Source organism: Plectropomus leopardus, chromosome 22, assembly GCF_026936395.1.
Source record: "Plectropomus leopardus strain MGB_pleo_1.0 chromosome 22, ASM2693639v1, whole genome shotgun sequence".
In the NCBI taxonomy this organism is placed as follows: domain Eukaryota; kingdom Metazoa; phylum Chordata; class Actinopteri; order Perciformes; family Serranidae; genus Plectropomus; species Plectropomus leopardus.
The window spans coordinates 11,743,207-11,770,999 of record NC_142197.1 but is presented as its reverse complement, the minus strand read 5'-3'; the positions used below and the strand labels follow the sequence as shown (position 1 = coordinate 11,770,999).

The following is a 27,793-nucleotide window of genomic DNA, read 5'->3' as shown; positions in this document are numbered from 1 at the left end:
TATATACTGTATATTTAATTAAAAAACACTCATCGACTTTATTATATTATTTAGCAATATGAAGAGTGACAAGAGTAGATTTTCCACATCAACTTCTAAGAGAGATGTGTAAGTGCACGGTAAAACAGATCTTTCCTTGCAAATGCTGTCAGACTGAATAGCTTGTGGTGACTCACAGCTTCTGCCATTATGTTGAAATGATCAGCTGCCACACTGTCTCTGAGGTGATGACTATAAGTGTGTTCCCCTCAGTGCACTGCAATTATTTGTGTGTGTGCATGTATGGCCTTTTGAGTTAAAAGCCATTAATGTTGGCATTGCTTGAATGATGTTTAAAGTATGCATTGAATGTGCAGAGATGCATCCGTGTGTTTGTCGCACCTGTGTGATACGTGGGTGGGTGCACTTGCTGTTGATGCCGTTGTGCTCCAGCCACTGGTTCTCAGGGTGGGGGCAGTGCTGTTTGAGGGTGCATCGGTTGTCTCCTTTACACCAGACACATCCGAACAGCGGGTCTGCTTTCAGACACAAACCGCAGCTTCCACGCTGGGCGTCGCACTTGTACAGATGGACTGTGCAGGAGGGAGGAAAGAGACAGAGAGAAGGAGTGAGAGAAAACAAGGGGGAAGGGAAGGTAACGACAGAGGGAGAAAAAGTGGTAAGCAACCTTTGTACAAATGATTACAGAACAGCAAATGCATGCAAATTTATTTTGTGCAAAAGCCTCTAAAATGTCGGACAAACACTTCAAAACACACAACAAACTAACATTCGGGTTGTTTACCCAAATCTTTCAATGTCTGTCAGCTGCTGTTTGAATTTGCGAACAACAAACTGAGCATTTTTAGAGCGACATTCGTTGATATCTCTGTCTCATTATTTCTTCATCTATCATCATCTCTATATACCCCCCCCCTTTGAGTTTCCTACACTGCTGCCTCGCCTCTGCTTATTCACCACACATTTAACATATCATCTCCATGGCAACAGGCCAGCCATTTTCTTTTTAATTGCCATTAGATGCATGTGTGATCTGTCCATCAAATGATGCCCTGGGAGCTGCTTCTTCCAAAGGCAAACAAAGGTAGGAGGATGGCAGAGCAGGACTCTCCAGTTCAAGCATCTCCCACTCTTTCCCGAACTTTTGTTGCTTCTTTGATTCTACACTTACGCTCAAGGATATGTTTTGTTATTTGACTCAGACACACATGCACACAACCACAAAACAAAACACACAAATACTGTATAAACTTTGCCTTTCAGCACTGTGTCATGTTGGCATATCATCCATATTTTAACAACAATGTTTCTTATGCCTGACTCTGCTGCCTTGGGTCAAAATGAGTTGTTTTCCTGTCAGAGAACTACAACCCCCAGCATGCCGCTGTTTTCCTGCCCCAGTATGGATCACTCGCAGTGGTGGATAGCCAGTGGCCAAACTGAATTAAGCTCAGCAGCTGAATCCTGACAGCTTAAAAATTCAACACTGAGCTGTCATTCTATATATACTGTGAGTAGATGGATAGCTGGACAAAAATTAAATTTAGAGGCAGCAATAAATATCATATGATATACTTCATATCAGCATTCTTTAAATTTGGCCTGGAATAATAAGTTTGCTTTGGTTACATAAGATTCATAATTTCAGCTAGGACTGGGCGATAAAGCTAAAGATGTTCACGTGCTAAAAAACTTCATATTGTTCGACAGATAATTATCACAAAAAATCCAATCTTTATTTCTTTTGAGTTGACAGGCTGATTTTTGCTTCTGAGGGAAAGTTGAAGAGATCAAAGGGTTAATTATGGTTGAAACTGTTAGTTGCCAACTAACATTTGCCAAACAGCTGAACATTTCACAATTCTGAGGTAGATTCAAAACAAGTAAAATCAAAATAATTTCAACAAATCTAACAATAAATAGACAAAGAAATCTTAATTTGGTTCTGCAGCATGTCAAACTCTGTACAGTTGGTTTAAAAAATTTTGAGTGTTTAAGTGACAGTGGAAACTGAGTAAATAAACAAAACAAAAATCACAATTGTGGTCATTACTTTCTGTGCCGGTCACACCTTCTTCTACTACTACTATTAACTCTCCTTCTCTTGGTTTAGGCACGTGGAAACTTCCATTTAAGGTGCATTAACACCCCCTCTACTGGTATATGGATGGTTTAATTATATGGAGGATTTACCGGCCATTAATTATATCATTATGTAGGAAAAGTACATTAAGCCCTATTACATAGATTCATTATTTTTTGTTATTATTTTTATTTATTAGCAATATGTTCAGCTGTATCTGCATGTTTTTCCATTACTGCTCTTCTGAAATGGGTGCCAGTAAAGCTTCATTGAATTGCCAAGATGAGAAAAATGAAATGAAGGGAGGAGAGCGGCGCCGGCGACAGAGATGGATAGATTGCCAAACTCCCAGAGAGGTGTTGACAGAGCAAATAAGAGAAACAGCTGAATAGAAATAATGTTTGCGAGGAGGCAAGAAAATGGAATTTAGAGAGTCAGAGAGAGACAGAGGGATGACGGTGGGGTGCAGGAGAGACAGATGGACAAATGGAGGGACGCGAGGGGGAAAAAAGAGACCTACAGAAGGAAAAGCGTAAGAGAGGATGTGTTAAAGTTAACCACTCTACACGGCAACATCAGGGGATGGATGCTGCACCTCAGCACACCGCCCGCCTGTTGCCATGGAGACCGGCTCCAAGGGCAACAATGTGGAAGCAGCCGCTTTACTGTGTGATTGTGTCTATATGTGTGTGTGTTTAAGTGAGAGTTTATGAGAGAATATGTCGACTATGTGTGTGTGTGTGTTTGGTTTCTTATGATATAGCGAGAATTATGGTAAGAGCTAAAATGAATTTATGTGGGTGGGCGCGCGCGCACGCGCGTGTGTGTGCGTGCGTGCGTGCGTGTGTGTGTGTGTGTGAGAGAGAGAGAGAGAGAGTGCGAGTGCTCTTGCCTCCATGCATGCTCACCTTTGTTGTGGGCGGGGTTGTCAATGCTGAAATCTCCGTTCCAGATGACGGTCAGCTCCACGGGAAGACTGCTCATCTCCATCCCATCATAGAAATACTATCACCATGGCAACCGGAGAGGGGAAGAGGGAGAGACCGGCGAGGAGAGTATGAGAGAGAGAAGCTGTTGAGCTACTTTAAACTGTCTATTATCTCCAAGTCCAAAAGCCTCTGGTATAAGAATACTCCTTTGAATGCAAAATGCAACACCAACAGGTGGCTTCAGCCACTGTGAATACACTCATGAACTCACACACATACACAACACACACATGCTCTACACACCAGAGAGCTTTCAAAGATTATTTTTCATTTGTTTCTGTAACACTAGCAGCATGGATGGGTTGGTACTAGAATCACAATTTTCCACTAAATTACAGTCCCCCTCCTTCACTGTTTAATCAAAGTACAATATTTGGATTGTACTGTGATTAAACACACAAATCCTGCAGACATATCTACACACACACACACACACACACACACAGCATGATGAAGATAGACAGGAAGATGAGATGTTATTGTATCAACAGACGATTAGCATCAAGACCAGCATAAAGCCTTTTTCATGCTAGTCTCTCATTGCTGTCAATGTGTTATTCAGACAGTGAATGGAGCATGATCGCTGAGATGGCTGTGTAGGAGAGACAAAGTCAGGCCCTTGTCTCATCAACCCACTGTCTAGCAAGCAGAGTCAGCTGGAATCAGTGTGTGTGTGTTTTATGAGAGTATGAAAGAATATTATGGTCATTTTTACAGGAAAACTTTATAGAAATGGGGGGTTTTATAGAGACTGTGTTGCTGTGTGTGTGGAAGGGTAGTGGTCAATGATGATATCCTTGGCAAGTAAAACACACACACACGCACACACTCATGCTCACCGATGTATTTTGACACTGCACTGAGGAGCTGTTGAAGCGTAGGGCAGGAACTCTGTGCTCGTTTCCCTGGATGGTCAGCAGACACTCGTAGCCCCTCTGTCCAGACTGCGGCTGAGGGAGGTTCTTTGCCCGTAGGCTGATGGGCTTCACCACGTTCACCGGCACCAGGATCCTGTCTGTAGGCAGCAACTGGGGACACCCCTGGAGAGAGAGAAAAAGACAAGAAAGGATCGCCTGTTACTAATCAGTTTTAATACATGACTGCAATTAGTTTAATGTTACTCAGGGAGATCCTGCAATGTCATTTTGCACCTGAGTCTTATTAGAAGTGCAGTTTGCCTGCCACCTGAGGCACAGTAAAATACACAACTCTCTTTTATGGATCTGAATGTAAGAAAGGATAAATCTAAGAGACAACAAACTATTTGAGTTCATCACATGTAAATCTGGCCCTTTGTATGCCATAATGTAAAAGCAAAGGACCAGACAGAAGAGTTATCTTATGGCATAAGACATCATGATATCATTTGAAATCTGTGCACATGCTGATCAATGTTGGCATCACTGATAAGTCAAATGCTGATCCAAAATTACCTTTGTGAGTGCTGAAATTTTGGACGACTTACAAAAACATGTTCTTATCGAATACAATTGATAATACAATGTACAATAAAGCTGACAATTTCAATTTAAGACAATTTTAGAACCTTTTCATACCACTTAAAATGAAGACCAAACTTGCAATGGAAATACACACCAAAAGTGAAAATACTGTATATTATTTCCAAGTTATTAACACACTGATGTTAGTTAAAAATGAACAGTAATGTAAAATGATGGTATTTTCTGTGGCTTACTGCTCAATAACCACAAACTCATGAGCAGGCTGGCGAACTAGGCTTTAGTTTAAAAATGCAGACTCATTACGCAATCTTATTACACAGAGGGGACAAAAATAGGGACAGTGTGTGTGTACAGGTGTTGTGTCAAAGTTTGTACCTACAGTGGATATAGTTTCACTGTACAAATGATGTTTAATACCCATCCTATCTAACTTTAAGACAATTTAACACTTTTTAATGCCTTTAATTCGTAAATGTTTATCAAAGACATTTTAAGACTTTGAAAGGACCCGCTGCTACCTGAAGAAAGGGTCAACATTTTCAATTCTTTCAGAGACACTGAGGATAGTTGCCAACTGCACCAGGAATATTCCTACAACATGACTGACATACAGCGTACAGTAAACTCACAGAGCCAGCCCGTCTCATCAGGTAGCAGTACTTCACCAACATTAGTTAAATTGAATGAAATTGCCACTTTAGCGTGTGCCAACTGAAGTGTTTTAGTGCCTTTATTTGTGATGGTTCCTGTTGGGTTGAGATCAGCTGATCAGTCCTCGGACCTGCTCATATTCAGCATGAGTGAAGGGCCAACTCAACAGGTACTCCACCGTTATTATGCACATGACAGGAGCATTAATGATACTTTTTAAACAGATGCTTGTACAGAAACGAGATGAGCTCTTATTTGTTTTTGTATGTTTGGTTGTTCATGGAGAAAAGATGTCAGTGATGGATCAAAACTCAGGCTGACTTCTGCCTGTGCAGCAATTAAAGCAAGAATGAGTGACAGAGCGAGAGAGAGAGAGAGAGAGAGAGGGGGAGAGAGAGATGAGTCACTTAGCAATTGGAGGTCTAAAATTAACAGCCAATCAATTCAGGTGTGAGTAGCAGGCTAAATATAGAGCACTTCTGACTTCCCTGAAAGTTGAAGAGGAGGGGAATGGAAAGAGGAGGAGGACAGGTGAGGCACAGACACGAGGTGGACAGGGGGAAAAAGAAAGAAAAAAAGACAAGCAGTGGCAAGAATAGGAAAGTGACTGACAAGTAGAAGTGAAAGGTGAGGAGAGAGCTAAAAGGAAGGTAAGATAGTAAATAGAGAACAGCACTTTCCTAAACTGTTTCATGTTTTTGCTGAAAAGCGGTGGATAGAGAGAGAGAGAGCGCGAAATAGGCAAAATGAGAGAGAGGAACAACAAAAGAAACAGAGTGACTGAAAGAAGCAAAAAATACCATTAAGCATATGCGACAGGAGGAGCTTTAGCATGTCAAAGAGGCAGAGGGAAAGAGGGTGAAAAGAAGGAGAGCAGATAAGGTGAGCCCCCGCATGGATGGAGCTGGGGGGGAGTGAAGCATAGCGCACGTTGAACTGGGTGATAACACTTGTTTGAAGTTCATTAAAAGCCACTTGATTGGGTTAGGCTGAGTGACTGACTGGATGGCTGCGTGGTGAGAGAGGGGGAACGCTCTGTGACACTATTCACAAAGTCATTATAGATAAATGACAAACAGAGTGAGTGAGTTCGGCGGTGGAGGAGAGGCAGGAAGAGGTGGTGCGTGTGTTTGCTCTTCTAAATCTCATTTTCCTAAGAACGGAGGGACGTATTTGGAGTATGAAAATGAATGGGAGAGCAAAGAGAGATGCCATCCATTTTTAATCACATCTCTTCCACTTAATACACTTGAACAATAGGGACAATAAATCTGATCTGGTTTGTGGAAATGAAGGCATGGGGAGCACTGGAGTATGACCTAACATGGCGACTTAAGCTGAATCTTGAAGACACAGATCTACACTGATAGTGGCATATGGTGATAGGGTGGTGCGCGTGCACACACACACAAACCCTGAACCCCAAAATTGACACTTTCTTATACATGCAAGCAGATTTAAGGTTAACCACGACTACGTTCACATGCAGAAAATATCCGTGTTTTTGATACTGTGCATGTAAACATAGTGACATGTGAGAATATGCACACAAACACACATATGCATGCAAACTTACACAAAGAATAATCTACAGCCTTGGAATCCCATCACAGTATGAGATAGCAAGTCAGAGCCAGACAGCATCTCTTGCATCATGTGCCTTTATGACAACATGTCATGCAGATGAAAAATCTTCAAAAAGCAAATTCCAACAGCTGCTGACTACACACACACACACACACACACACACACACACACACACACACAATGTCTACACTATTTCACCATTTCATTAACACCTTCCGCCTACATCAGAATGATGTAACAGCTACGCTCCATTTAAACATGTAGTGAAGTCTCAGGTAAATAATCTAACATAGTAACACACTCTTTTACACAGACACAGACAGGTTTATTTAAACCAAAATTAAGTCATCTGCTCTGTGATGGTGAAGCAAGTTTCCCGATTACCACAGATTATTTCTTTACAAACTCAGTACAATCTTACTTCTCACCTTTTCTTAGTTTTGTAATAGAAGAATCAGCAAAAAAAATAATGAATACATAAATTAAAAAAGCAGATTACAGATGCCTCATTTGCTTCAATAACAAAGGAAAAATCATAATGTGGCAGGGAATCCACAAACAAGCAAAGTGTGTATGCTGTTGGTACGGTGTGTTGTTTCTCCCACTTAGCTCTGATTTTCCTGTTTGTATGTATACATACACACTAATATAACAACACACTCCGATTGTTGCCAGCAGTCCCTGAGGCCAAATGGGCTCTCAGTGGTTTGGACAAACACACGTGTATATCCTAGTTGGCGACTGATGCAAACGGTGTTGCCAGTGATGCTCGCTGTCGCCTGTTAAGATTCATGTCAACATTTATGTTGATCTAATGTCAGTGCGTTTCCACTCCACCCTCTCAACCCCCAACCACTGAAGTGCGATAAATAACAGAGGCGCAAATGCAATTCACAGATACATGCACATAAACCATATACTACATGTACACACACTCCTCATAAATATGCACATCCTGTAGCTGTGTGCCATCATATGCAAGATTTAAAATTTACAACTCTTCACTCCATCAGGCTGCATACTGTTGACTGCTTGACTCCTACTGTCGGGGGGTTATAATCTTAAAAGTACTGATAACCTGTTTGTGTTATATATATTTTATATATTGGGTTGCACCTTATTGCTTACACCATACTGTTAGCTATAATTTTATTAAATCATTTTTTTTGTACCTAACTGTTAGCTGGTTTTTATATTTTGCACCTTATCCTCATTTACTTTAACATTTTGTTTCATGTTTGCTATATACTGTATTTTATATTTCCTATATACTTGCTTTTCTACAATGTCATTCAATCCTTGCATATTGCACACTTTGCATCTGCGCTCCTTTATCTTAATATTACTAGTCTGCTCAAAATGTAGGGATTGAGTTTAGGGGGGAGAGAGCGCAAGGAGAACCTTGGCTGCAGATGCAACCTTGCCAGCTGCAAAGAAAGAAGCTCCCACTGTCTTTTGACCACAATGTGATGATGACGGAGCAAAACCCAGAACAGGATGCAGCTTACAGTGAGAATTCCCCTTACAACACTTTCTGTACCAAAATCTAAAAAAGACAACCGCTCCCCGATGAAGTGCTTGCTGCATTCCGAAGTTAGGTACACACACTGTAATAAAAATGTTGTAAGCCAGCAAACGTTCAGCTTTGCTACTTTTTTATATGTAATGACAAAAAATGCTGTTTAATCAGTATTTTGTACTTGCCCACTAACTCTGTTAAAATGGAAGGTAAGTTGTACTTTGTGTGATATATTAGTACTTTATACCATTTTTGACAAGTTTCTCAAATGGTTGTTTTCACCTTTACTTGAATTATTCTCTATGGGAGTAAATTAACTATTTTCCATACCCTACCCACAACTCTATTTTGTATTTTGGTTTTGGTAAAACAAACCTTTAATGTATTTTTTTTCTGGCTGCAGAGATAACTGGTCTGTCAGTACAAGGTGGAACAGACTACAAAGACTTAGAGCGCACTAGTTCATTCATGTGTTTACGTGTCTTTGTGTGGCGATGTGAACTTCAGTGACAGCCCTAGAGTCACATTATCAGGAACTTGAACTAAAGCACCAGAAAGAGTAACGTACCTGTCAATAGCATGACTCATCATAACCACATAATAAGCGCTGAGAACGAAGTTGGGGCCTTTCTTTTTTATCTTTATAATTATCCTTCATTCTTTGTCTCTCCATCACTGACTCACTGTTTTCTCGGACCTCACCTCTGTTTCATGCTTATCCCTCCCTCATTTATCTCTCTGTAATCCAGTGGTCTTCCTTCTGTTTTGCTCACTGACTGGTCTCATTTCTCTTATATACTCCCTTTCACTGATTCTCTCTCCCTCTATTCCCTGACTTCTTTTCTTCTTGGGGACCTACTTAGATCTGATAATTAGTGGCTGTTGGGAGGTGTGAAGGGCGTAGATAGGCAGAGTGACAGAGAGTAGGCAGAGGAGTGGGAACCGTGAATGTAAAAGCCCATGGCATAGTTTGAAGCAAGGGAGGAGGGAGGGTGAGAGTGAAAGAGAGGAGGGCCATAATTATAGCAGTGTAAGGTGTGAAGATGAAGAGGATCCTCAGTTTTCATACACTACACGTACACACCCACGCGCATGGAGACACACACACACACACACACACACAAACACACACACACCTTGAGGTTACCAAGTACTCTCCTTAACTGGCCTTTGTTTTATCATCTCCTACAGAGCCTCGGGCAAAGACACTCTCCTGCTCCCTCTTCATTTTCCCTTTTTCCCTGCTGGTCCTCACCTTGTTTCTATCTCGCGTTCACTCCTCACTTTACCTTTTTTCCCCAAATACGTTTCCCTCTTTCTCCGCTGCATCTCTGTCCTTACTCTTAAAGGGGCCTAAATTAAGTATTCCAAAATATTGTTACCATGGTCTCGGAAAGTTCAATCAATACAGCCAAAACATGAGCCACTCTCTCGCTCAAAGCCAGAAACCACAGAGTTAAGTCTGTTCTAATTTCTGAAACAGAAAATGTACTAAGAACATTACCTTGGGTGCTCTCAGTGTCATCTAGAACATCTTTCCCAATTTAATAGCTGAGTTTCCATCCATATATAGTGCAAATGTAGGAAAAATGTGCATTTATGTTTTTTTCCATCCACTACTATTATGCAAATATCAGAGGTTGATTCATCGGGAAAAGCAGCAGGTGGCAAGATTACGTAATTAAAAGTGCACCAGTCACACCTTAAACAAAGCAAAACAACAGTTATGTGCTCTTGGCAGCATTCTGGTAACAGCATTACAGTATGTGCATTCATAAGTGTGTTAAAAGTCAGTCTGCAGTGACCAATGCAATGATGGTACGTTATCATTTATTTGCCCAATTTGTCCTTACTGCACTTAGTCGAATATGGCTTTTATCAAGACGCTAAGTTTTCCACCTCCCCCTTTCGTAAAAACGTTTTTTTGTGGTTTTGTTTTGTGCCTTATTATGATGTTTTTTTTGGCATTTCCACTCAGGGTTTTGAAAATTTAAAATGTATATAAAAAGAGGTGGATGGAAATGTTCCAACTGTTTAAGGAGCAGCTCCAGATTCAATAATTGACAGTGTCATATATTTGTGATTTAGTAGTTAAGTTTTTTTGGGATTTGGGAGAGCTGTTCATGTTTACAAATATTTTTGGACTGGATTATTACATATGAATTTTGAAAATGCCCATAGTTCTTCTTTAAAGAAACACAGAAATTCATTAAAACTTCATTAAAACATTCTGCTCACTTAACTAATTGCAATCAAGCAACAAAGTGTTTAGATAATCAGTCAGATTGTAAACAAACTATTTAGCCAGATTACAGTTATTTGAACCACATCATTTCATGGTAAAAACAACAGTTAGAGAATCTGAAATGCTGGTAATAATTACACAGGAAATTTGTGTTCATGTACAACAACAATAGGAAGAGTAGATTGTGTGTAAACTATGATGTTTACAGCAGGCAGATTTGGCAACAGTTTTAGTGCTTGACTTTGCTTTATCTCCAAGTAAGTTTATCTAACCTGAACGATTGTTTAAAACCTGTATAATAATCTAGCTGCTCCTGCTTCTAGATTCCAATACCTGAGCAGCTGGGTGGCATTATGAAGCTCTTAAATCTTTCACTTTCAGCATCTTTATTATTTTCCTCTGACTTTGTTGCATTTGCTTTCATTCTCAGTTTTGACATATTGCTTTTGTCTTCACTCTGTAAATACTCAACTGACTCCTCAGCAGTCAGTGCTTGTGTATGACATTGATCTGTCTATGAATCGAACCAAAGCAACCCTCTCTGTACCATTCCTGCCTAATATGGGCAACTAACAGCTATTACTGCTGGCAGTTAGCTTCTTTAATAAAATTATCTTAATCTCTTGATCAATACGTCCCTGGTAAATAAACTCTCAGGCATTGATCACCCCTGCAGACAATAAGTAACTTATGCAAGGATACTATAGGTGGTGATATATATTCAGAAACATTAACATTTTGGTGTTTTTGCATCTCTCTACCATCTGAATATATTAAAGAAATCCTTGGCAAAAACTGAAGATATGAGCATGCTGTGTTGCAGACAGAAGAAAGGGGAAATATCCTCCTGTGGTTTTTCATCAGACAAAGAGAACAGGAAGTGTCCGCAGTTTCAGTTGCTTAAATTGACACAATGTGTGCACTTTAAGGATGCAGTTAGAAAAAAGTCATAAATATGCAAAATAAAAAAATACATAAAAAACAATGCTCATATAATCAATGCAACAGCAGTGGTCAAGAATAACTTCTGCCTATTTATTCAGAGTAACCAAGTGAAGCTGCATGCATGTTCTTTGTCAGTGAGTGAGGCTCATCAGAGCAGCTAAGTCCTTGAGATGTGTGGAGGGCAAACAGGGAAGTGGCCTTGCTTAATGTGCCAACAGGCAAACGTCTGATCCGTGTGCCCATATCATTGCTGGCATGAATAAAAAGGCACCCACTGTACGCCCAGCCCTGGCTTTAACTCTGTCCTGCCATGCATACTAACAACAAGCTCAACCAGTAGGGAGATTTGCCTGGCCTCGATCATTAGCATAGTGTTAAGGGATTATTCAGATCACTGCCTGAAATCCCTTAATTGTAATAGTACACAAAAAAGTCATCTGCAGCAGAAAGAGGCCATTCGATTTCACAGAGCAAAGTTGACTTGTTGCCTATCGTGAAATTTGGGAGTGATTCTTTGGTTCGTTGTGCGTGTGCCTGCATGTTCTTAAGTTTGTGTGTGTGTGTGTAAATCATTAATTCAAAATGGCAAACCACAAATCTGGCAGGAAATACATGACCTTGGATTTCAGGGGTTAATTAAAAGCAAATTAAAAGTCATTAAGCCTGCAAAACACCTGCTTATTCCAAAACAACACGTCAAAAAAATGGGATGTCATTAATGTGCTAATACCAAATCCCCCTTCGCTTTATTTGTGGTTTTCTTTTAGTCAGCAACACAATAGGAGAGGATTCGCACATTATTATCCTCAGTCAATATTGACCAGCAGCCCCTGAGTTAATTGGAAAAGTAAACCTGCAAAGACTCAGGCTTGGGCCTGACTAAGCAGAAGGTTCAAAAGGATAATGGAAACGGCGGAAAAAGAAAATAATATCGTCTGCGCAGGTTGAATGGCTCGGGGGAAACATGGGTGGAATAACACAATTGAGAGCAGACTGCTCATCAAAGGAGGCAATCTGGCTAAGCTTGTCCCTGCCCGTCGTGCAGCGTCTGCCAACCCAGACATGAACACTAGTGATCTTCATCATAGCTCACCTCAGGCTAGGATTAACAGGCCACTAACTCCCTGTAAAAGCCTCCCCCTGAAAACTACCGTGATTTGGCAGGGTACAGCCAGGCGAAAAACTGTATTCAGACAAACACACACATGAAAATACATTGAAGCATGCAGACAGGCAGACATACTGCACTCACAGGGTCACACCAGAGGTTACGCACATACATGGGCTCATACCCAAAACCTCCTTTGCCTCCTTGCTCTGTGCTGAAGGCTGCTACTGTGAATCTAAATCAGAGTGAAACCTCTCTCACCGGACAGGGAGTGGGAAGGTTGGGGGCATTCGTTGAATGTACCCCATCCAGTGAGTGGCTTGTCCTCTGCAGCAGTGCAGCCTAATTACGGTGGGCTCTGCTTCGACGGGAATAGAACTGGCTGCCAATACTATTGATAATTCACACAGACTAAGCTGTCGCAGGGAATAGGGATGGGCGAGAGGAAATGGCTCCGTTTTATTAGTTTCCACTGCCCTTTGATGTGCAGTCAAGAGCGAGACATGCCAAGAGACTCATGCCAGATGGAAGCACTACAGCTGAAAGGTGTCTCAATGCTTTTAACATAACTCTTTTTTGCATGTGAAACCTAGAATGATAGCTATTAGTGTCATGTAGCCAAACATTTCCCCTCAATTTATTTCACTATGTTTTATTACTCAGCTGGCTCAGTACGAAGAGGCCAGCTGAAGCTGGGCAGCATTAAAAACTGTGGGGTTTCTTGGACATTGTCTTACTGGGCTGCGGTCTGAATGTCTTTAAACCTACGGACAGAGGTTGTGCTAGAAATTTTGGACCTCTTTAAAGCAACTCCTCCCTCCATTGAGGGTTTCGTTCTCCTCGCAACACCTACAGGTTGTTTGGTGATTCAACAGCTCTGAAAACCCCCTCATCATGTACATAAAATAATAATGATAAAGTTCATTTGTATAGCACTTACACACACACACACACACACACACACACACACACACACACACACAGGAAAAGACTTCTAAGAGCACTGGATAAATAAAAAAGGTTGATAAAAGAAAGAAAGACAAAGAAAAACATATAAAAGGAATGGGGGAATCACGAATAAGCAGTGCGAGACTTAAGTGCAATATCAGGAGTAAGGTACAGTGTAAGTCATTCGCTAAGAAGAAAAATAAACCTAAAATTTAAAAGAGGAATCATAGGAAAGCATTTTGATAGTCCTCAAAAGTAATTTTACAGTAGATATAAATGGCACAGCATTGAACAAATGCTACCTCAGTTGTTGGTTAGTTGTTAGCCACCTTAAACAAATAAAAAGTATCAGTTTAAGTAAAGGCTTCATTCAGAATATTTTCACTGCTTTACCTTACCATCAGACAGCCTTTTCCGATGGGCAACTAAAGCCGTTATCTCACAGCCATCAGATTCCATTGACTAAATCAGTAATTTTACTTTGCAGAACACTGGAGTTGATGGTCTAAAGCCATAACACATACTGTTTTTTTTCAGGTGAGTAAAATACATTTTGCTGCAGCCCCCTTCCACAGCAGTACATTCCTTAGCTTCTGTGCCAGCAGATCTGGTTTATCATAGACAATTGCAGAGTATCACAGTACATCAAATAAGCCCAGCAGAAATGTCAGAACTGTATTGAAATGTATATCTTAAAAATTACAGCTGAAAATGACATTAGAAATAAACATGTTTGCCAATTTTATATATCTCCATAATTAAGATCAACTGTCAGTGACTGTTGTTAGTGCAACATCACAGTGCTTCAGTCCACAATCAGTAAAAAAACAAGAAAAAAGAAAAGTAAACTAAAACACTTTCATCGCCACCTCTGGCTTTGGACTCACCTCAGGCTTCTTGATTCGGCCCTCCTGGAAGGAACACGTGCGAGGGTCGTGGGTGCAGTCGTGCCTGTATTTACACCAGTGGCACTGGTAAGGACTGCTCACACAAGACAGACACCTGAAGGGAGAGCAGAGGAGAGGAAGGACAGTGTTGTAATTAGTATTGAGCAGCAGCAGCAAATACACTAGAGTACAGAAGCTCAATATGCCTATTTATTTATGTATGCAATACAATTTCCAACAGTTAAGGAATCAATGTCAGCTTTTGTCATCAATATGAAGGGATTAGAATTATGACAAGCAAGAGAGAAGTGCTCCAGAAAAGCTGTGAGCAGACTTACGACTTGTGCACGCTGCAGTTGTAGAAAACAAAACTGGTGTTTGCGAACGCCAGGCCTGTCTCCTTGGACTTGAGATAGAGCTGCACTATCTGGTGGTCACCTGGAGAAAACAGATAATAGTAAAAAGACATTACAGACAGTGTGTTGAGAGACAAAACACTATTTTTATGATAAGAGTTGCATGTCACAGCTACTCTTCCATCCAAAGCAGAGGGTAGACAGTTTTAAGACCCCCTGCCTGTACGATAATCATTTTATTCTTTTGTTCACATATCTTTTTTCAGCGTCTAGTCACATTAGATTTTCCCATGAAGAAGAGATGACTGCACTTCTTTGAGCCACAGGTGCTCCGCCTGTTGCAGTGGTAAAGGCATTATCTTAAGAGAGAGGGAGAGTAGAAGGGGGTTTGTTGGGTTAAGTCTCCCTAAACCTGCCGCCTTACAAGAGGCTATAAAAGTTGGTGCACACTCGTTTCCCTTGGGATGGAAAATATTCCCCTGGAAAAGTCTTTGAGAGCGTCTCTGACAAGGTAAAGGGGGAAGAGATGAAACGGGTACCGTGTGTGTGTGTGTGTGTGTGTGTGTGTGTGTGTGTGTGTGTGTGTCGCGTCATCTGTATTTGGTGTGTCCTTTTGTCTGGCCCTAATGAAGGAGTTCATGTTTAATTCAACAGCACATCCACACATCTAACTGCTCTGTCTCCACACTACCTCTGTACCTCTCTCTCTCTCTCATCCCCACTCTATCTCTAAACACAGGTCTCTTTCGCTTCCTTCCACTCTGCTACTCCTTCTTCTCCCCCGTGTCTCTCTCTCCATCTCTAACAAAGAAGGAATCATTCATCAATCACGGTAAAGCACCGCTGACAACGGATCTGTCCTAATTAGGCCACCTAAATGTTACCTTGAAGCCTGCTAACACTATCTTTCCCTCCCTCTGTCTTCACTCCATCCGTCTCTCTCCTTTCTATTCTCTCTTTCAACCAAGCTTAGACTAATGAGTGCTGGTAAAAATGGAAGATGAAAGGTTCAAATATAGGCAAAATGTGGAATATTCTCCAGTTCCTGAAGTAGATAACTGTGTGTTTGCGGGTGTGGGAGTAGCAAAAGATGGGAGAAAAAAACTGTGTGCTTCATTTGTGTGCCTCGGAGTACATATTTATACATCTATGTGTGCAGCATCAACAGCTTTACATCTGGTTGACATGGCAAACATTAAATAAATGCTTTAAATTCCCTAAAGCGCCCCCAGGCTCTATGTCAGCCTCACATATGAACATGTGTGCTGACTATCCAAGGATCACTTTATTGCAGTGGTGTCGTGCTTTTGTTCACGGTAGTGTGTGTTTGTGTGTGTTCATGAGGGTGCACTGAATAAATGAAGGCAAATTTGTGCATGTGTATAGCTGAGGCCTAAAGGGTCTCACCAGCGCTATAATTTCATGATGATGTGCTCAATTCCTCTCTCTACACTTTAGCACTTATCTCATATTTTTGACTCCAATATCTACAATTTATATGTAGAATTTTTGCAAATGTAGGGCCCAATCATGTTTTGCAATGTGGAAAGCACAGATGGAATTGTGCAATTTAACAGTACAAAATGAAATCAGCTGTAACAGCAAATTGTGGAATTTACAAAAATGTAGATGCAGGTGTTTTTTAACTTCGCCTAACCCAAAATGAACAGAAAAAAAACTTTACTGTGTTTTAGCCAGGGCGGGACTCAGCTCCTTTACACACACCGGGTGTAAAAAGTTGCACTGTGCCTGTAAATAGAATGAGCCAGCTGATCAGACTCATCTGCTCTACTCTCTGAGACTTCACTCTGCAGTGCATGAGTCCGCCCTTAACTTTAATGCTGCTTTGACCTCAGAGATGCGAGCGATGGATGGTGAACGTTAGTTTGACCGTAGTCTTTTTCTCGGTCAGCCAAGGTGAACTTGGGCTGTCCCGAGCCAGTGTCTGATGTTTCTGCATTAACCTAGCAGTCACTCACAACTCCTTGGTAAAACACGTGTAAATGCATTGAAACAATCCAGGATGACTAAGTCGACTTTTCAAAATAAGGTGTTAACACAGAAAAAAAAACACATATAAAAAAAAGATGAATTGAATTATATTCATTGGAAGTTACAACACTTTACCTTAGCAATAAAGAAATCCTTCTAAATTGTGACGGAAATTACTCAATTCTTTAATGTTGGGTTGACAATAAATGTTATGATCGTACCCTGCAGTCATCTAAAAAAACTAAGGAATTTGAACCTAACTCAAACTTTGAGAAGAGTGACATGAGGCTCAGATGTGAAGCAGTTTCTGTTCATTAAGGAAGGAATATTTTTGTTTATAACTGCAATGAAGCACTCTATTTGATTAAAAAATAGTGCAATGTTGTATTACATTTAAGTAATTGCTATTCATTAAATTTTGAATATTTTCATATTGAGTTTTTAAAACTTTAATCATCCACCACATGATAAGAGACTCTTGCTGATTAAAAGATTGTGCTTTTGAAAGAAACAGAATTCAGAAAAAAAATTTGAACAGAAAACATGGAATTTGTGAAAAAAAAAAAAAACAGAATCTGCAAAACATTAATACGGATTTCATAAAGCCTTACAAATGGCACAGAAGCCAGTGTAAAAACAAATTTTGTTTATAGCTCTGACATCAACAGTGGTGGCGCCCAAAAAAACATTTAAAAAAAGCATTCCTTTGTATGTAAATTTTGGGCGTTATTGATGGCCCACCATCTTTTTATGTTCTATTTTCTCTTTTCATTCATTATTCATTTTGTCTTTTTCGGGAAGTATGGAGGGAGATGGCATCTTCATTATCTCAACATGAGGACACATTGAGGGTGGGTGATGAAGGATTACCTGCCTGGGGACAGGCCTTCCCAGATGGGAGCTTTGTTCAATTAGACCAGGCTTAGACGACCACAGAATGGGGAGGTGAGGAGCAGGGGAATTAGACAGAGAAAAACAATATTTCCCTTCTTTGCTTGTGGTATGAATATTGTCAGAAATGCTTTAGCTGTTTTGCCTCTTAAAGGGAATCGAAACAGTATCATTGTCTGCGGGGACTGTGTAATCTCCAGGCACTAAATTAGACAAAAATACTGTAGTAAAAACCCTTAGTTGTGCAGCTTGATATTCTCTATTTTTGCACAGGGGTTAACCGGGGTCCCATCATTCCCTCTGGAGCACATCCACTTTGAGGGAGGATGGTAAACAGATCCCACAGCAGCCTGATAACTAATGTTCGTTCAATTACTAAACATGTCCTAGGGCACTGCTCCAAGGCCCACTGAATCACTGATGGCAACAGGAAAACAAAAAATCATAGAAAACTCTTAGCCGTAGGACTAGTATGCTTCTGACTGAATTGAAAACATCTAGATCAATGCCTGCTTCCCTGACACACATGTATGCTTGTATTCAACAGGTGCTTTAATGTAACACTTTTTCAGATATTTTTCCTAATATTACAACAAACATTTTGTCAGGTTGATCACAGGTGTTCATGACATGTCCACAGAGACAGTTTCTATATATGTCAATGTCTAATCCCAATTCTTCAAATATTGTCGCTTTGTCAGTGAACCTACACGTCAAAATATGATGAACTAGGTACCTTCCTGCATCAGTTTTGGACATTCAGGGGCCGTGTCAATTTCCGCTTGTTACATGCATTGCGTCTTTTCAAAAAGCACTTCCATTTTTACAGGGAAATATACAGTTTCTGTTTCTTATATGCATACAATCTTTTTCAAAATAAATGTTCAACCCACGTTAGGTTTATTTCTTGAAGTTAAGGCAACAAAAAGCACAATTAGGTACAGAAAAAACATTGTGGCTTAGCTCAAAATAAATATGCGTATTACTAACATCTAAAATAATGCAAATGTCATGTGACAGACATCGCTACGGTGGCATGCTACACATACTGGCATACTAAGTTGTTATAAAAATAATATCAAAATAAGCTTTTGGTTTCACAAGCAAGTTGAACAGCGGTCGTGCGGGTGGTGTTACAAGCTGCTGCCAGCTGGCATGTTTCATACTGTCACAAATGGTTGTCCACTGACAAAGCGACGGTATTTGTCGAGTTGGAGTGTTGCCTGCCGCGTCAACAACTGGCGCCACCCAATGCACATCTTATTGCCACAAAAGGTGCCTCTGCAGTGCTATTTGACGAGCGTGAAGTGAGACTGGGCTGTGTATGTTCAGGCTGCATACATCAAATCAAAATGCCGACAGTGTGACTCCCATTGCTGACTGCGATGGAACAGTATAATTCCTGATCTCTGTTGCTTTAAGGGCAAAAATGTTGCAATAAATCCACCCTTACCTTTGTCAACAATAATGCGTGGCATCTCTTTCTCAGCAGGGGAGGAGCACTTGATGCGGTTTCCCTCCACCAAGCCGTTCATCTCAGCCACATCCTCAAAGGTGCAGTTGACACCCGCTGAAAGTTCTGGGACGTTGTGGGCCTCCAACACCAACTGGAGAATACAAAAACATTTTTAGGCTGTCAGTATTCTGTGCAATAAAATGCTAAATATTTACTTTACAGTAATCCCCCCTAACTGTTATTAACATAAAAATAATGAAATGAGCTCATTAAAGTCAGCAGTAGCTCTGATATAATGGTGTTCCACTGCAAAAACAAAAAGGTATAGAGAATTGAGTTTAGTTTCAGTGGCTTCACATTCCTAACAGCACACAGCATGACAGTGCATTTTATAATTCTGCCTACGGTCAGAGATAAACAAGTTAGAGCTGGGCCCCAACTGTGACTACACTGCTCAGATCCCCACATCTGCTAGGACTTCAGATCAGTTTCGGAGCCAATACGCTGTTCAGACATAACTGTAACACAATATTGCTGAGGAGAAGCACAGCTGCAAGTTCTGTGCAGAGTAATGATCCATCTGCAGGCCGGTCGGTGGCCAAAGGAGCCACTGGGGGACTCTTGAATGAGAAGTTAATATATGAAGAGGCATCAGTTGCATCCTGTCCAGACAAATAACAATAAAACACTCTGATGCAGGAAGATAGAGATTTACTTAAAACTAAAATAAGGGCCATCTTAATAGCTCATATCTGATGGCCAAAAGCACCACTACCTTCTTGGCCACCTCCCATAATGCATTTGGCATTGATGAGCTGCATGGATTTAATATTTCACCTCTTTGGCTTGGCAAAGAAAGTGAAAGACATGATGAAAGCAGAAAGTTAAGGTGTGTGGAAGGATGAGGAGAAAATTGAATGTAGACGGCTGAAACAAAATGCAGGATGAGAGAAGACTGTGGACAAGAGGAGGAAAGAAATAGCAGGAGGTGAAGAATGGAGAAGAGGAAGAAAGTGCAGGCATGCAGGCTGCTGGCCAGGCAGTTAAAAGAGGACTCTCTAGGAACGAGAGAATGCAAATCTTCTCTCTTCATTTGAAAACGCTGTGTAAGCTCTCTCTGCACCTCAGCAAAAACTGGCTTCAGGTGGAGCAGAAAAAACACTGTCCTTGAAAAAGAAGGGGAAAAAAAAGAGGGTCGTGGATGCAGGTGGAGTGGGGTCAAGACCAAAATATACATATTGATGGAAAAGCGTGTCTGCAGCGGGCCTTGGTCTGGGCATTGATTTGAGGCGCAGTCCATAGTACACTTGTGATGTGAAGCTGAAAGCTGCCTCAGCGGCAGAGAAGGGCTGACCTGCGCTGTTTTTATATTGCTGTTTAATGAAAAGACGGTGGCGCTGGTGTGAACGGATACACAACTTCCCACGCAAGATGGACAGTGCCACACTCAGCGTCCATCTCTTACACATCCTCTCTCTCATTCGGTGCTGACTGTACGCCTCACCTTCTTTTTCTTGCGCTTTAATTCATTTTTCCTTTTTACGGAGAATAAGACCAGACCTTGAGTTTCCTGAATTACATTCAGAGTAGTCGTGGCCAAGCCTAGACACAGCAGGGCTAAATAAATATGAAAATAACCTACTCTGTGTGAATAGAACCAACCGAGCGCACACGAACGCACACACAAAAGCCCTCCTGTAGTTTACAAAACACCAAATCTAATGCAGAGGATATGTGATGATGGGCTGCTCATGTTGCCACAGTCAAAAAAGTCTGAGCTGCAAAAGATTGGTGAGAATTTATTCAAAAGCAGATGCCAGAGAAAAAAATGTACAAAAAAAAATCTGGCTTTAACTTTAAATCTAATAACTTTCATGATTCTAAAGTACGCCCTGAATATGCCTACAAATGTCATCATTGATACTTTAAGCATAATATACTGTAATGTATTAAATCATACTGTATGTGAGCTGATTTAAGGACTACTTCGCTCCTCAAATGACCATTTGTAAATAAATTACTCACCCTGCGTTACCCTGAATTTGCAAAGAAAACTTTCTTGCATGCCTTGATGGTGAACAAAGGAGCAGCAACAGAGAAAATTCTTGGTTATTTAAGACATAGGGGATCGTGTTTAACAAAAGCAAAGTCTAACACAGCTGTGCAATGTAACCCAAGTCTAATTTATCCTGTGGTATGCACACTACTTCACAGATAACCCTTTCTGATGGGGAACTGAACTGAAAGTGAAACTTACCAATGCTTCTTTCAAAGCCAGACTCCATTGACAAAAACAGTAATTTCACTTCGCTGAACACAGAAGTTGCTGGTCTACCACTGCCTCGATGTGTAGTTTATTTGTGTTATTGTGTGACTTTGGTGAATCCGAGCTCACCCTTTGAAACACCAAAGTAACTTGTGGGTCGAGGCAGTGATAGACCAGCAGCTCCCATGGGGTCAGCGAGATAAAATTACTGTTTTTGGCAATGGACTCTGGTTTGAAGAAGAGCATAAATAAGTTTCAGTTCAGTTACTGAGCAAAAAAAAAAGAAGTGCTGAGCAAATGACTGGATAAAAAAGACTGGGATTACACTGTATAAGTTATGTGAGAGTTTGTAAATACTTGTTTTGATATAGTTTTGCTGTTGTTGGACCCCTATGGCTTCATTTCATCAAGAATTTTCTCACTTTTCTTCACTTGATTCTTCGTTCACTGGAGTCATTTGAGAAAAACAAAGTACGGTTCATGAATTCAATGTGACACAGGGTAGATAACTGACATACAAAGGGTCATTTGGTGGGTATTCCTTTAAATGTCATTTTTAAAGTCATCTTAACAGAAAGAAGAAATGCCACTAATTCTGGCTTGTTTTAACATGTGTTTAGTTAGGCGGTAGCTATTATTTAGGAGTTTAAATGAATAGACACGTTCATAAATATATAACAACAACATAAGTATTCCTCCTAAAACTGATAACAGAAAGAAGAAATGTTTCGTAACCAACTAAAGACAGAATTAAACATAAAAGAAAATGGCTCTGATTTCAACAGTGGAGTGTCTTTCTTTTGAGACTGCCTTGGCTTATCTTTCCAAACAAATATTTAATAACACAAAGGTCAAAGAGGAGCCCCTGTCTCTCTGGCAGAAGCCTCTGCCCTGCAATCAGATGGATGGGAGATGTGTGGCATACTGCAGCCTCTGAGTAAGGCCTTCTCACTGGGAAAAGGTTAAACACTCTCTAAAGGATCAGGCATGAGCAATATCACACAGACACACACACAAACACCATGAATATCATTAGAGTGATGCAGAGCTGTACCTCAGAAAATCAACACCTCTCATGTGACCCTCAGAGAAACAGGGCTGCAGAATAGTCATTGGGGCTTGACCTTAGAAAATCATATTGGATATTTACGCTCCTAAGTCTCTGAGATTCAAAGCCATTTCCACAACACCATGATATAGGAAATGGGAACTGAAATGTGACATCACTTAAGGTGGTTAAGGTCAATGGGATTTTCACAACGCTTGGTGTTACAACCTTTAAAAATGGGCACTGAGGTTTGATAAAGAAAAACAGTAAGCCTTGGAAAATATAGAATAGCATGATATGTTCAGGGCAATGTCAATCTGCTCCTGAACCTGCAGTACAAGCGCACACACCACTAAAAAGGACACACGCATGCAGACACACAACTTCACAGCCACTTAAAAACATGAAAAGCCACCTGTTCCTGTCACAGTTAAAAACAACTGTCAACTCAAGTTTAGGCTACATATGGTGTTTTATATTACCTGGGTGATGCCTCACTATACACTTGTGGTGTCGTGCAGTTGTATATATTTGTGCATGTCTATTTTTACTAGCTCTACTGTTTGCTTTGATCATCTGCTGGTGGGGTGACATTGTGAATGTGAGAGAACTACTTTCTGTCACTTGTTTTTGTTTTATTTGGATTTGCAGATGCTGGGAATTGTTTATGTAGTGATGACTTTGGTAGGACCAAAGGAAGAGTAGTTGTTACTGAGGTAACAACTAATGAGGATCCTAAGAAGTAATAATAATAATAATAATAATAATAATAATAATAAATCAAAATGATTCCTAGGTGGCTGAAATGTGCCACAGTCCAATAGGATACAGAATGAGGTAGCCTCCACAGGTCTCAATTTCACTCAAGTGCAACAAAAGTTTAATCCATTAAAACAAAATCAAATATAGCAATGTAACAAACAAACAGTGCGTATGAATAACATTACACATAGGGCTGCAGTCCAGTAATTGGAAAAGCAATACTTTGCATTGCTATTAAAGAGCAACAGTAATTATATTCACAAGAAAAGAAAATAAGGCATATATGATAAATAAACTAATAACTAACTAATTGGTTTTCTTAAAAAATATATATATACATACACTTTTATTGCTTAAATTGCGATCATTAATTGGGCTCCAACTGCTACTTACAGCAGCCAATATTTTGATTTGGGGGGTATTTTATGCTTCACTGTGAGGGAGATACTGTCTATGTAACTTTTATAATAACATAAATGCAGCTCACGCTTCAACAAACTGCAGTATTTTATTTTGGGTGGTTATGTGCTTAAGTTTTCTCCAAGAAAAAGTAAAATGCTACAGTCGATCTGTGAAAGCCTAAACCAGCCATCATGTAAGCGCTAAAAAGCGGGATTTTGTCGATTTACAATCAGCTTAGTGTCATTGCAGAGTGGGCAGTTTGTGCAGATGAATGATGTTTGGCTTCCCGCTTCTCTCCGTGCTGCCCGGAGGGAAACACCGGGCTTCATGTCCTTTAACGGGCGGAGGGACGGGAGCGGCAGCCCTAAGGGAGGCTAACGTTTATGCTAGCGTCAACGTTACCTTGTGTCAGGTCCGCCGGTCTCGATGTCCGGTCTCGATGCTTTCTGTTGATACGCTTCAGTATTGACGTCGTGCTATTATGTTTAACCACTTCGGTTTTACAGCAGAAACGCTGTACAAAGTCTTCGATTTGTCTAAATATGAAATTATCCCAATCTTGGGACACTGTCGTTTTCGTTTTGACCTAGCCGTCTCCATGCCAGTTCTATGACGTCGGACAGTAACAACAGTCCGCGCCTCGCCACTTCCTGTTTCAAATTAAAAGTTCTTGTTTCAAATTAAAGCCCTATAACGTTTCATACACCAGATACTGACTTATATCAGGTATTTGTCTTCCTTAATTACCCAAGAAGAGAAGATAAAACATTTTTAATAATTAATTTGATCATGATTTTAGCAAAGTACTTCATACTTACATATACATTTGGCAATAAAAAACCAAATACTCATTTTTCTAAAGGATATTGAAGATTATATGAAACTATTCACTGATTTGACCAACAAAAGGCTATCAAGACACTTGATATTTGTATGTCTTATGTTTATTTAATAGCCTAAAATATCCCCGTTTTTTTGTCATTGTTTTAATTTGTACATGTTAAATTGTATCCTGGATTTTTGTTGCACTCCCTTATGTAAATAAAGAATAGAGAGGAAAAAGTAAATCTTTTTTTCTCTCTTCCTTCATTTTGCAATCTGCACTAACAAATCATGGCTTCTGTTTTGAGCATGAATGTACGAGGTGTCTTCACGTCACAGGTTAACGGTGTAAGCACATTGTGCCACAGTAATATTCATTCCTGCGAAATACAGTGTGCTGTATTGTTGTTGTATTGTGCTGTATGTAATTCAATCACAAAATAAATATAATTCTAATTAGTTACAGTTGCTTTGAAAGAAATGTAATGAAGTCATAGTTATGGATCAAAATGTTTGTTAGTGCAAAGGGGTTACGTCCAAATATAATCTTTTCTGTAAAATGTTTTTCTAAGTAGAATATAATATTCATTCTGTTGCTTTGCATATTTTTGCTCTGCAGGAAATACTTCTTTTGGCAGAGCTTATTTCTGGACATTTTTCAGCTTAACTTTGAGTAATCAAATGTAATAAGTTACATTACTTTGATGAAGTAGTTAAAATAGGTACATTACTTATTACATTTTAACAGGGTGACTAGTAATCTGTAAACTATTCCTTGTCAAAAGTAATCCTCTCAACACTGCTCAACTAACAGATATGAGTGCGCAATCACAGACTCTGCAGTGAAGTGCGGAACAAAACGGTGGAAAAATAACTCCCTAACAACAACTACACAACAAATGTTTATATTTCTCCAATTCCTGCAGATATATTTTCTGTTCCAATGCATCACAGCTCCTTGCACACTAATCAATACACTTAAGCAATCAAAACAATTCAGACCTTTAAATCAGGCAGCTGTTTCAGAATGAAATGACTCGGGGGGGAAAACTGTTGCATTTAGCTGCCAACAATCACAATAAACACAGCTGAGCTAAACTGTGTGCTGTTAATGATTGTTGACATTTGCAGGGAGAGTATTACACTGGCCGGGGAGTTGTGAGGTCAGGATTTGAAGGATGCATGTTGGCAGGCAGAAAAATGATGTAAAGCGGGATTATAGAGTTAACACTGACTACTAATCAGTATCTAGAGCATAATTACAGCGCATTACAAATTATGCTTGAGTGTGTGATATTGTCAATCTGCCAGGCAAGATTTTCTCACTTGCAACACATTCAGCCAGACTCACTGTTAACTGCAATATGGCTCCGAAAAACAAATTCTTGCTGACGTGTTTCTTCCTTACTGAATGGAAAAAATATTCAATCACTTCTAATTAATACTTTGCACCTTATCTTGTATGTAACTGCAAGAAAAGAAATTTCTGACATGGCAAAAACTGTGCACAACCTTTAGAAAACAGGATATTGTTCCTTTTTTAGTGCAGATGAGGAGTGGTGTATTTCTGTCCACTCACCGTGACGCTAAACTGGGACACTGAGATGTTGTTTGGGTGGACGCTGAGACGCACACACTGCTTGATGTCTGATGCAAAGCGACGGGGCTCTGATGAGCGCTCGCATTTCTCCTTTCTGGTGCACCTGGAAAAAAAAACACAAGAGAGCGGGTGTTATTCACGGATGAAAGATGCACACACATGCACACACACACACACACACACACACACACACACACACACACACACACACACACACACACACACACACACATACATGGTTGTTAGTAACCTGACCGGGGTCTCACCCCTTTCCACCTGTTGGCACCTGGGAAAACGAGAATGTCCCAGCGTTTCCTGACGGATGGAGTTAGACACATTTATCATATTTCCACTCTGGCAGTGTACTAGCTACAGTGGCCGGTGAATGGGAACCCGGTCTCCAGGGGGCGGGAGCGGTGGCATTTAAAACAATGGTTGCTCTATATGTGGAAGTGGAGCCAGTCCGTTGGGAAAGAGGTAGGCCTCGTCTTTGTAATGCTGTCTTAATGACTGGCATTCATGGGCAATGCCAAGTGCAGGTGGAGATGTGGATGTTGGTGGGGGGGTAGGGATGGATTCCTCAGCCTCTTAATACCACACCAGGTGGTCTAATCCAGTCTATTACATTAGTTTGGGGAGCTGGGAGGACTGGACTCTTATTGTTGAAGGAGGAATTTACTGGCTCCTGTTCCAAACACTGTCCCTCGACATACTGCAGGGAAACTCCCCATAGTTTGAACATCTAAATGGGTTTGTAAGTGGTTTGAGAACTGAAATTCATCCCCACTAAACACTTGCAGTGGGAGGTTTATAAATTAAAGGCACACAATGCAAAATTTGCTAAAGAAAACAATGTAAAGACTCCATAGGAGGATGATGAGATAATGTGCACCTGAGCACAGATATGTAGAGGCCCTACCAGCTCTCCTACACATGAACACACAGACTTTGTAATCGTTTTGTGTCTCTTTGTAGTCATTATGCATCGTTTTGTGTCTCTTTGTGGTTGTTTTGAGTCTTGCCGTAGTCTTTGGGTCTCTGATAAAATTTTGTGTCTTTTTTGGATGTTCTGTGTTGCTCTGAAGTAGTTTTTTGTCTCCTTGCGGCTGTTGTGTGTATCCTCGTGGTAATTTGTGTCTAATTTTAGACATTTTGTGTCTCTTTGTGGTTGTTTCATGTCTTTTTGTCCACGTATGGGTCTCTTTGACATAATTTTGTGTCTCATTGAGGTAATTTAGTATCTTTTTTTGTCTTTTTTAAGTTCTTTTGTGTTTCTTTGTGGTTGTTTTGTGTCTTTTATTTTTGTGTGGGTCTAGTACTAGGTAGTTTAGGGTCTTTTTACATTTTTACGTGTCTCTTTGCAGTTCCTTTGCATGTCTTATTGGCACTTTTTGTGTCTCTTTGTGATCATTTTGTTTCTCTTTGTCGTTGTCGTGTGCCTATTTGCAGTCATTTCTTTTTTTTTGACAAAATGCTTCTTATTAAGGAATTCTTTCGTCTTAATGTATCTTTTTGTGTCTCCTCGCGCTTATTTTTTGGCTCTTTGTAGTCATTTTGTGTCTCCTTGTGGTTGTCTACCATTTTTTGTTTTGAGTCTCTTTGCTGCTCCTTTGCATCTTATTGTGGTGATTTTGAGTCTCTTCCTGGCTGATAAGCATTGATTTGATAACTGGCATTTTGCAAGTGAAGGCCCCTGACACTCTGAGCCCCTGGACTAGTGTCCAGTCAGCCTGTTGGATAATCCATCCAAAATAAACTCATACAAAAGTAATC

The 27,793-nt window shown here is 40.3% G+C and overlaps 1 protein-coding gene across 2 annotated transcripts in view; it reads right to left on the bottom strand.

The window, feature by feature from the left end:
* plxna4 (plexin A4) overlaps window positions 1–27,793 on the bottom strand; it is a 321,912-nt gene that overhangs the window by 66,555 nt on the left and 227,564 nt on the right. For both annotated transcript variants that reach the window (XM_088072401.1, XM_042511045.2), the window contains exons 6-12: window positions 26,000–26,123; window positions 19,118–19,271; window positions 14,764–14,863; window positions 14,426–14,540; window positions 3,912–4,112; window positions 2,992–3,088; window positions 382–572 (exon numbers count right to left, since the gene is read on the bottom strand). In XM_088072401.1, coding sequence (XP_087928527.1) covers window positions 382–572; window positions 2,992–3,088; window positions 3,912–4,112; window positions 14,426–14,540; window positions 14,764–14,863; window positions 19,118–19,271; window positions 26,000–26,123 — 982 coding nt within the window. The remainder of the gene's footprint in view (window positions 1–381; window positions 573–2,991; window positions 3,089–3,911; window positions 4,113–14,425; window positions 14,541–14,763; window positions 14,864–19,117; window positions 19,272–25,999; window positions 26,124–27,793) is intronic.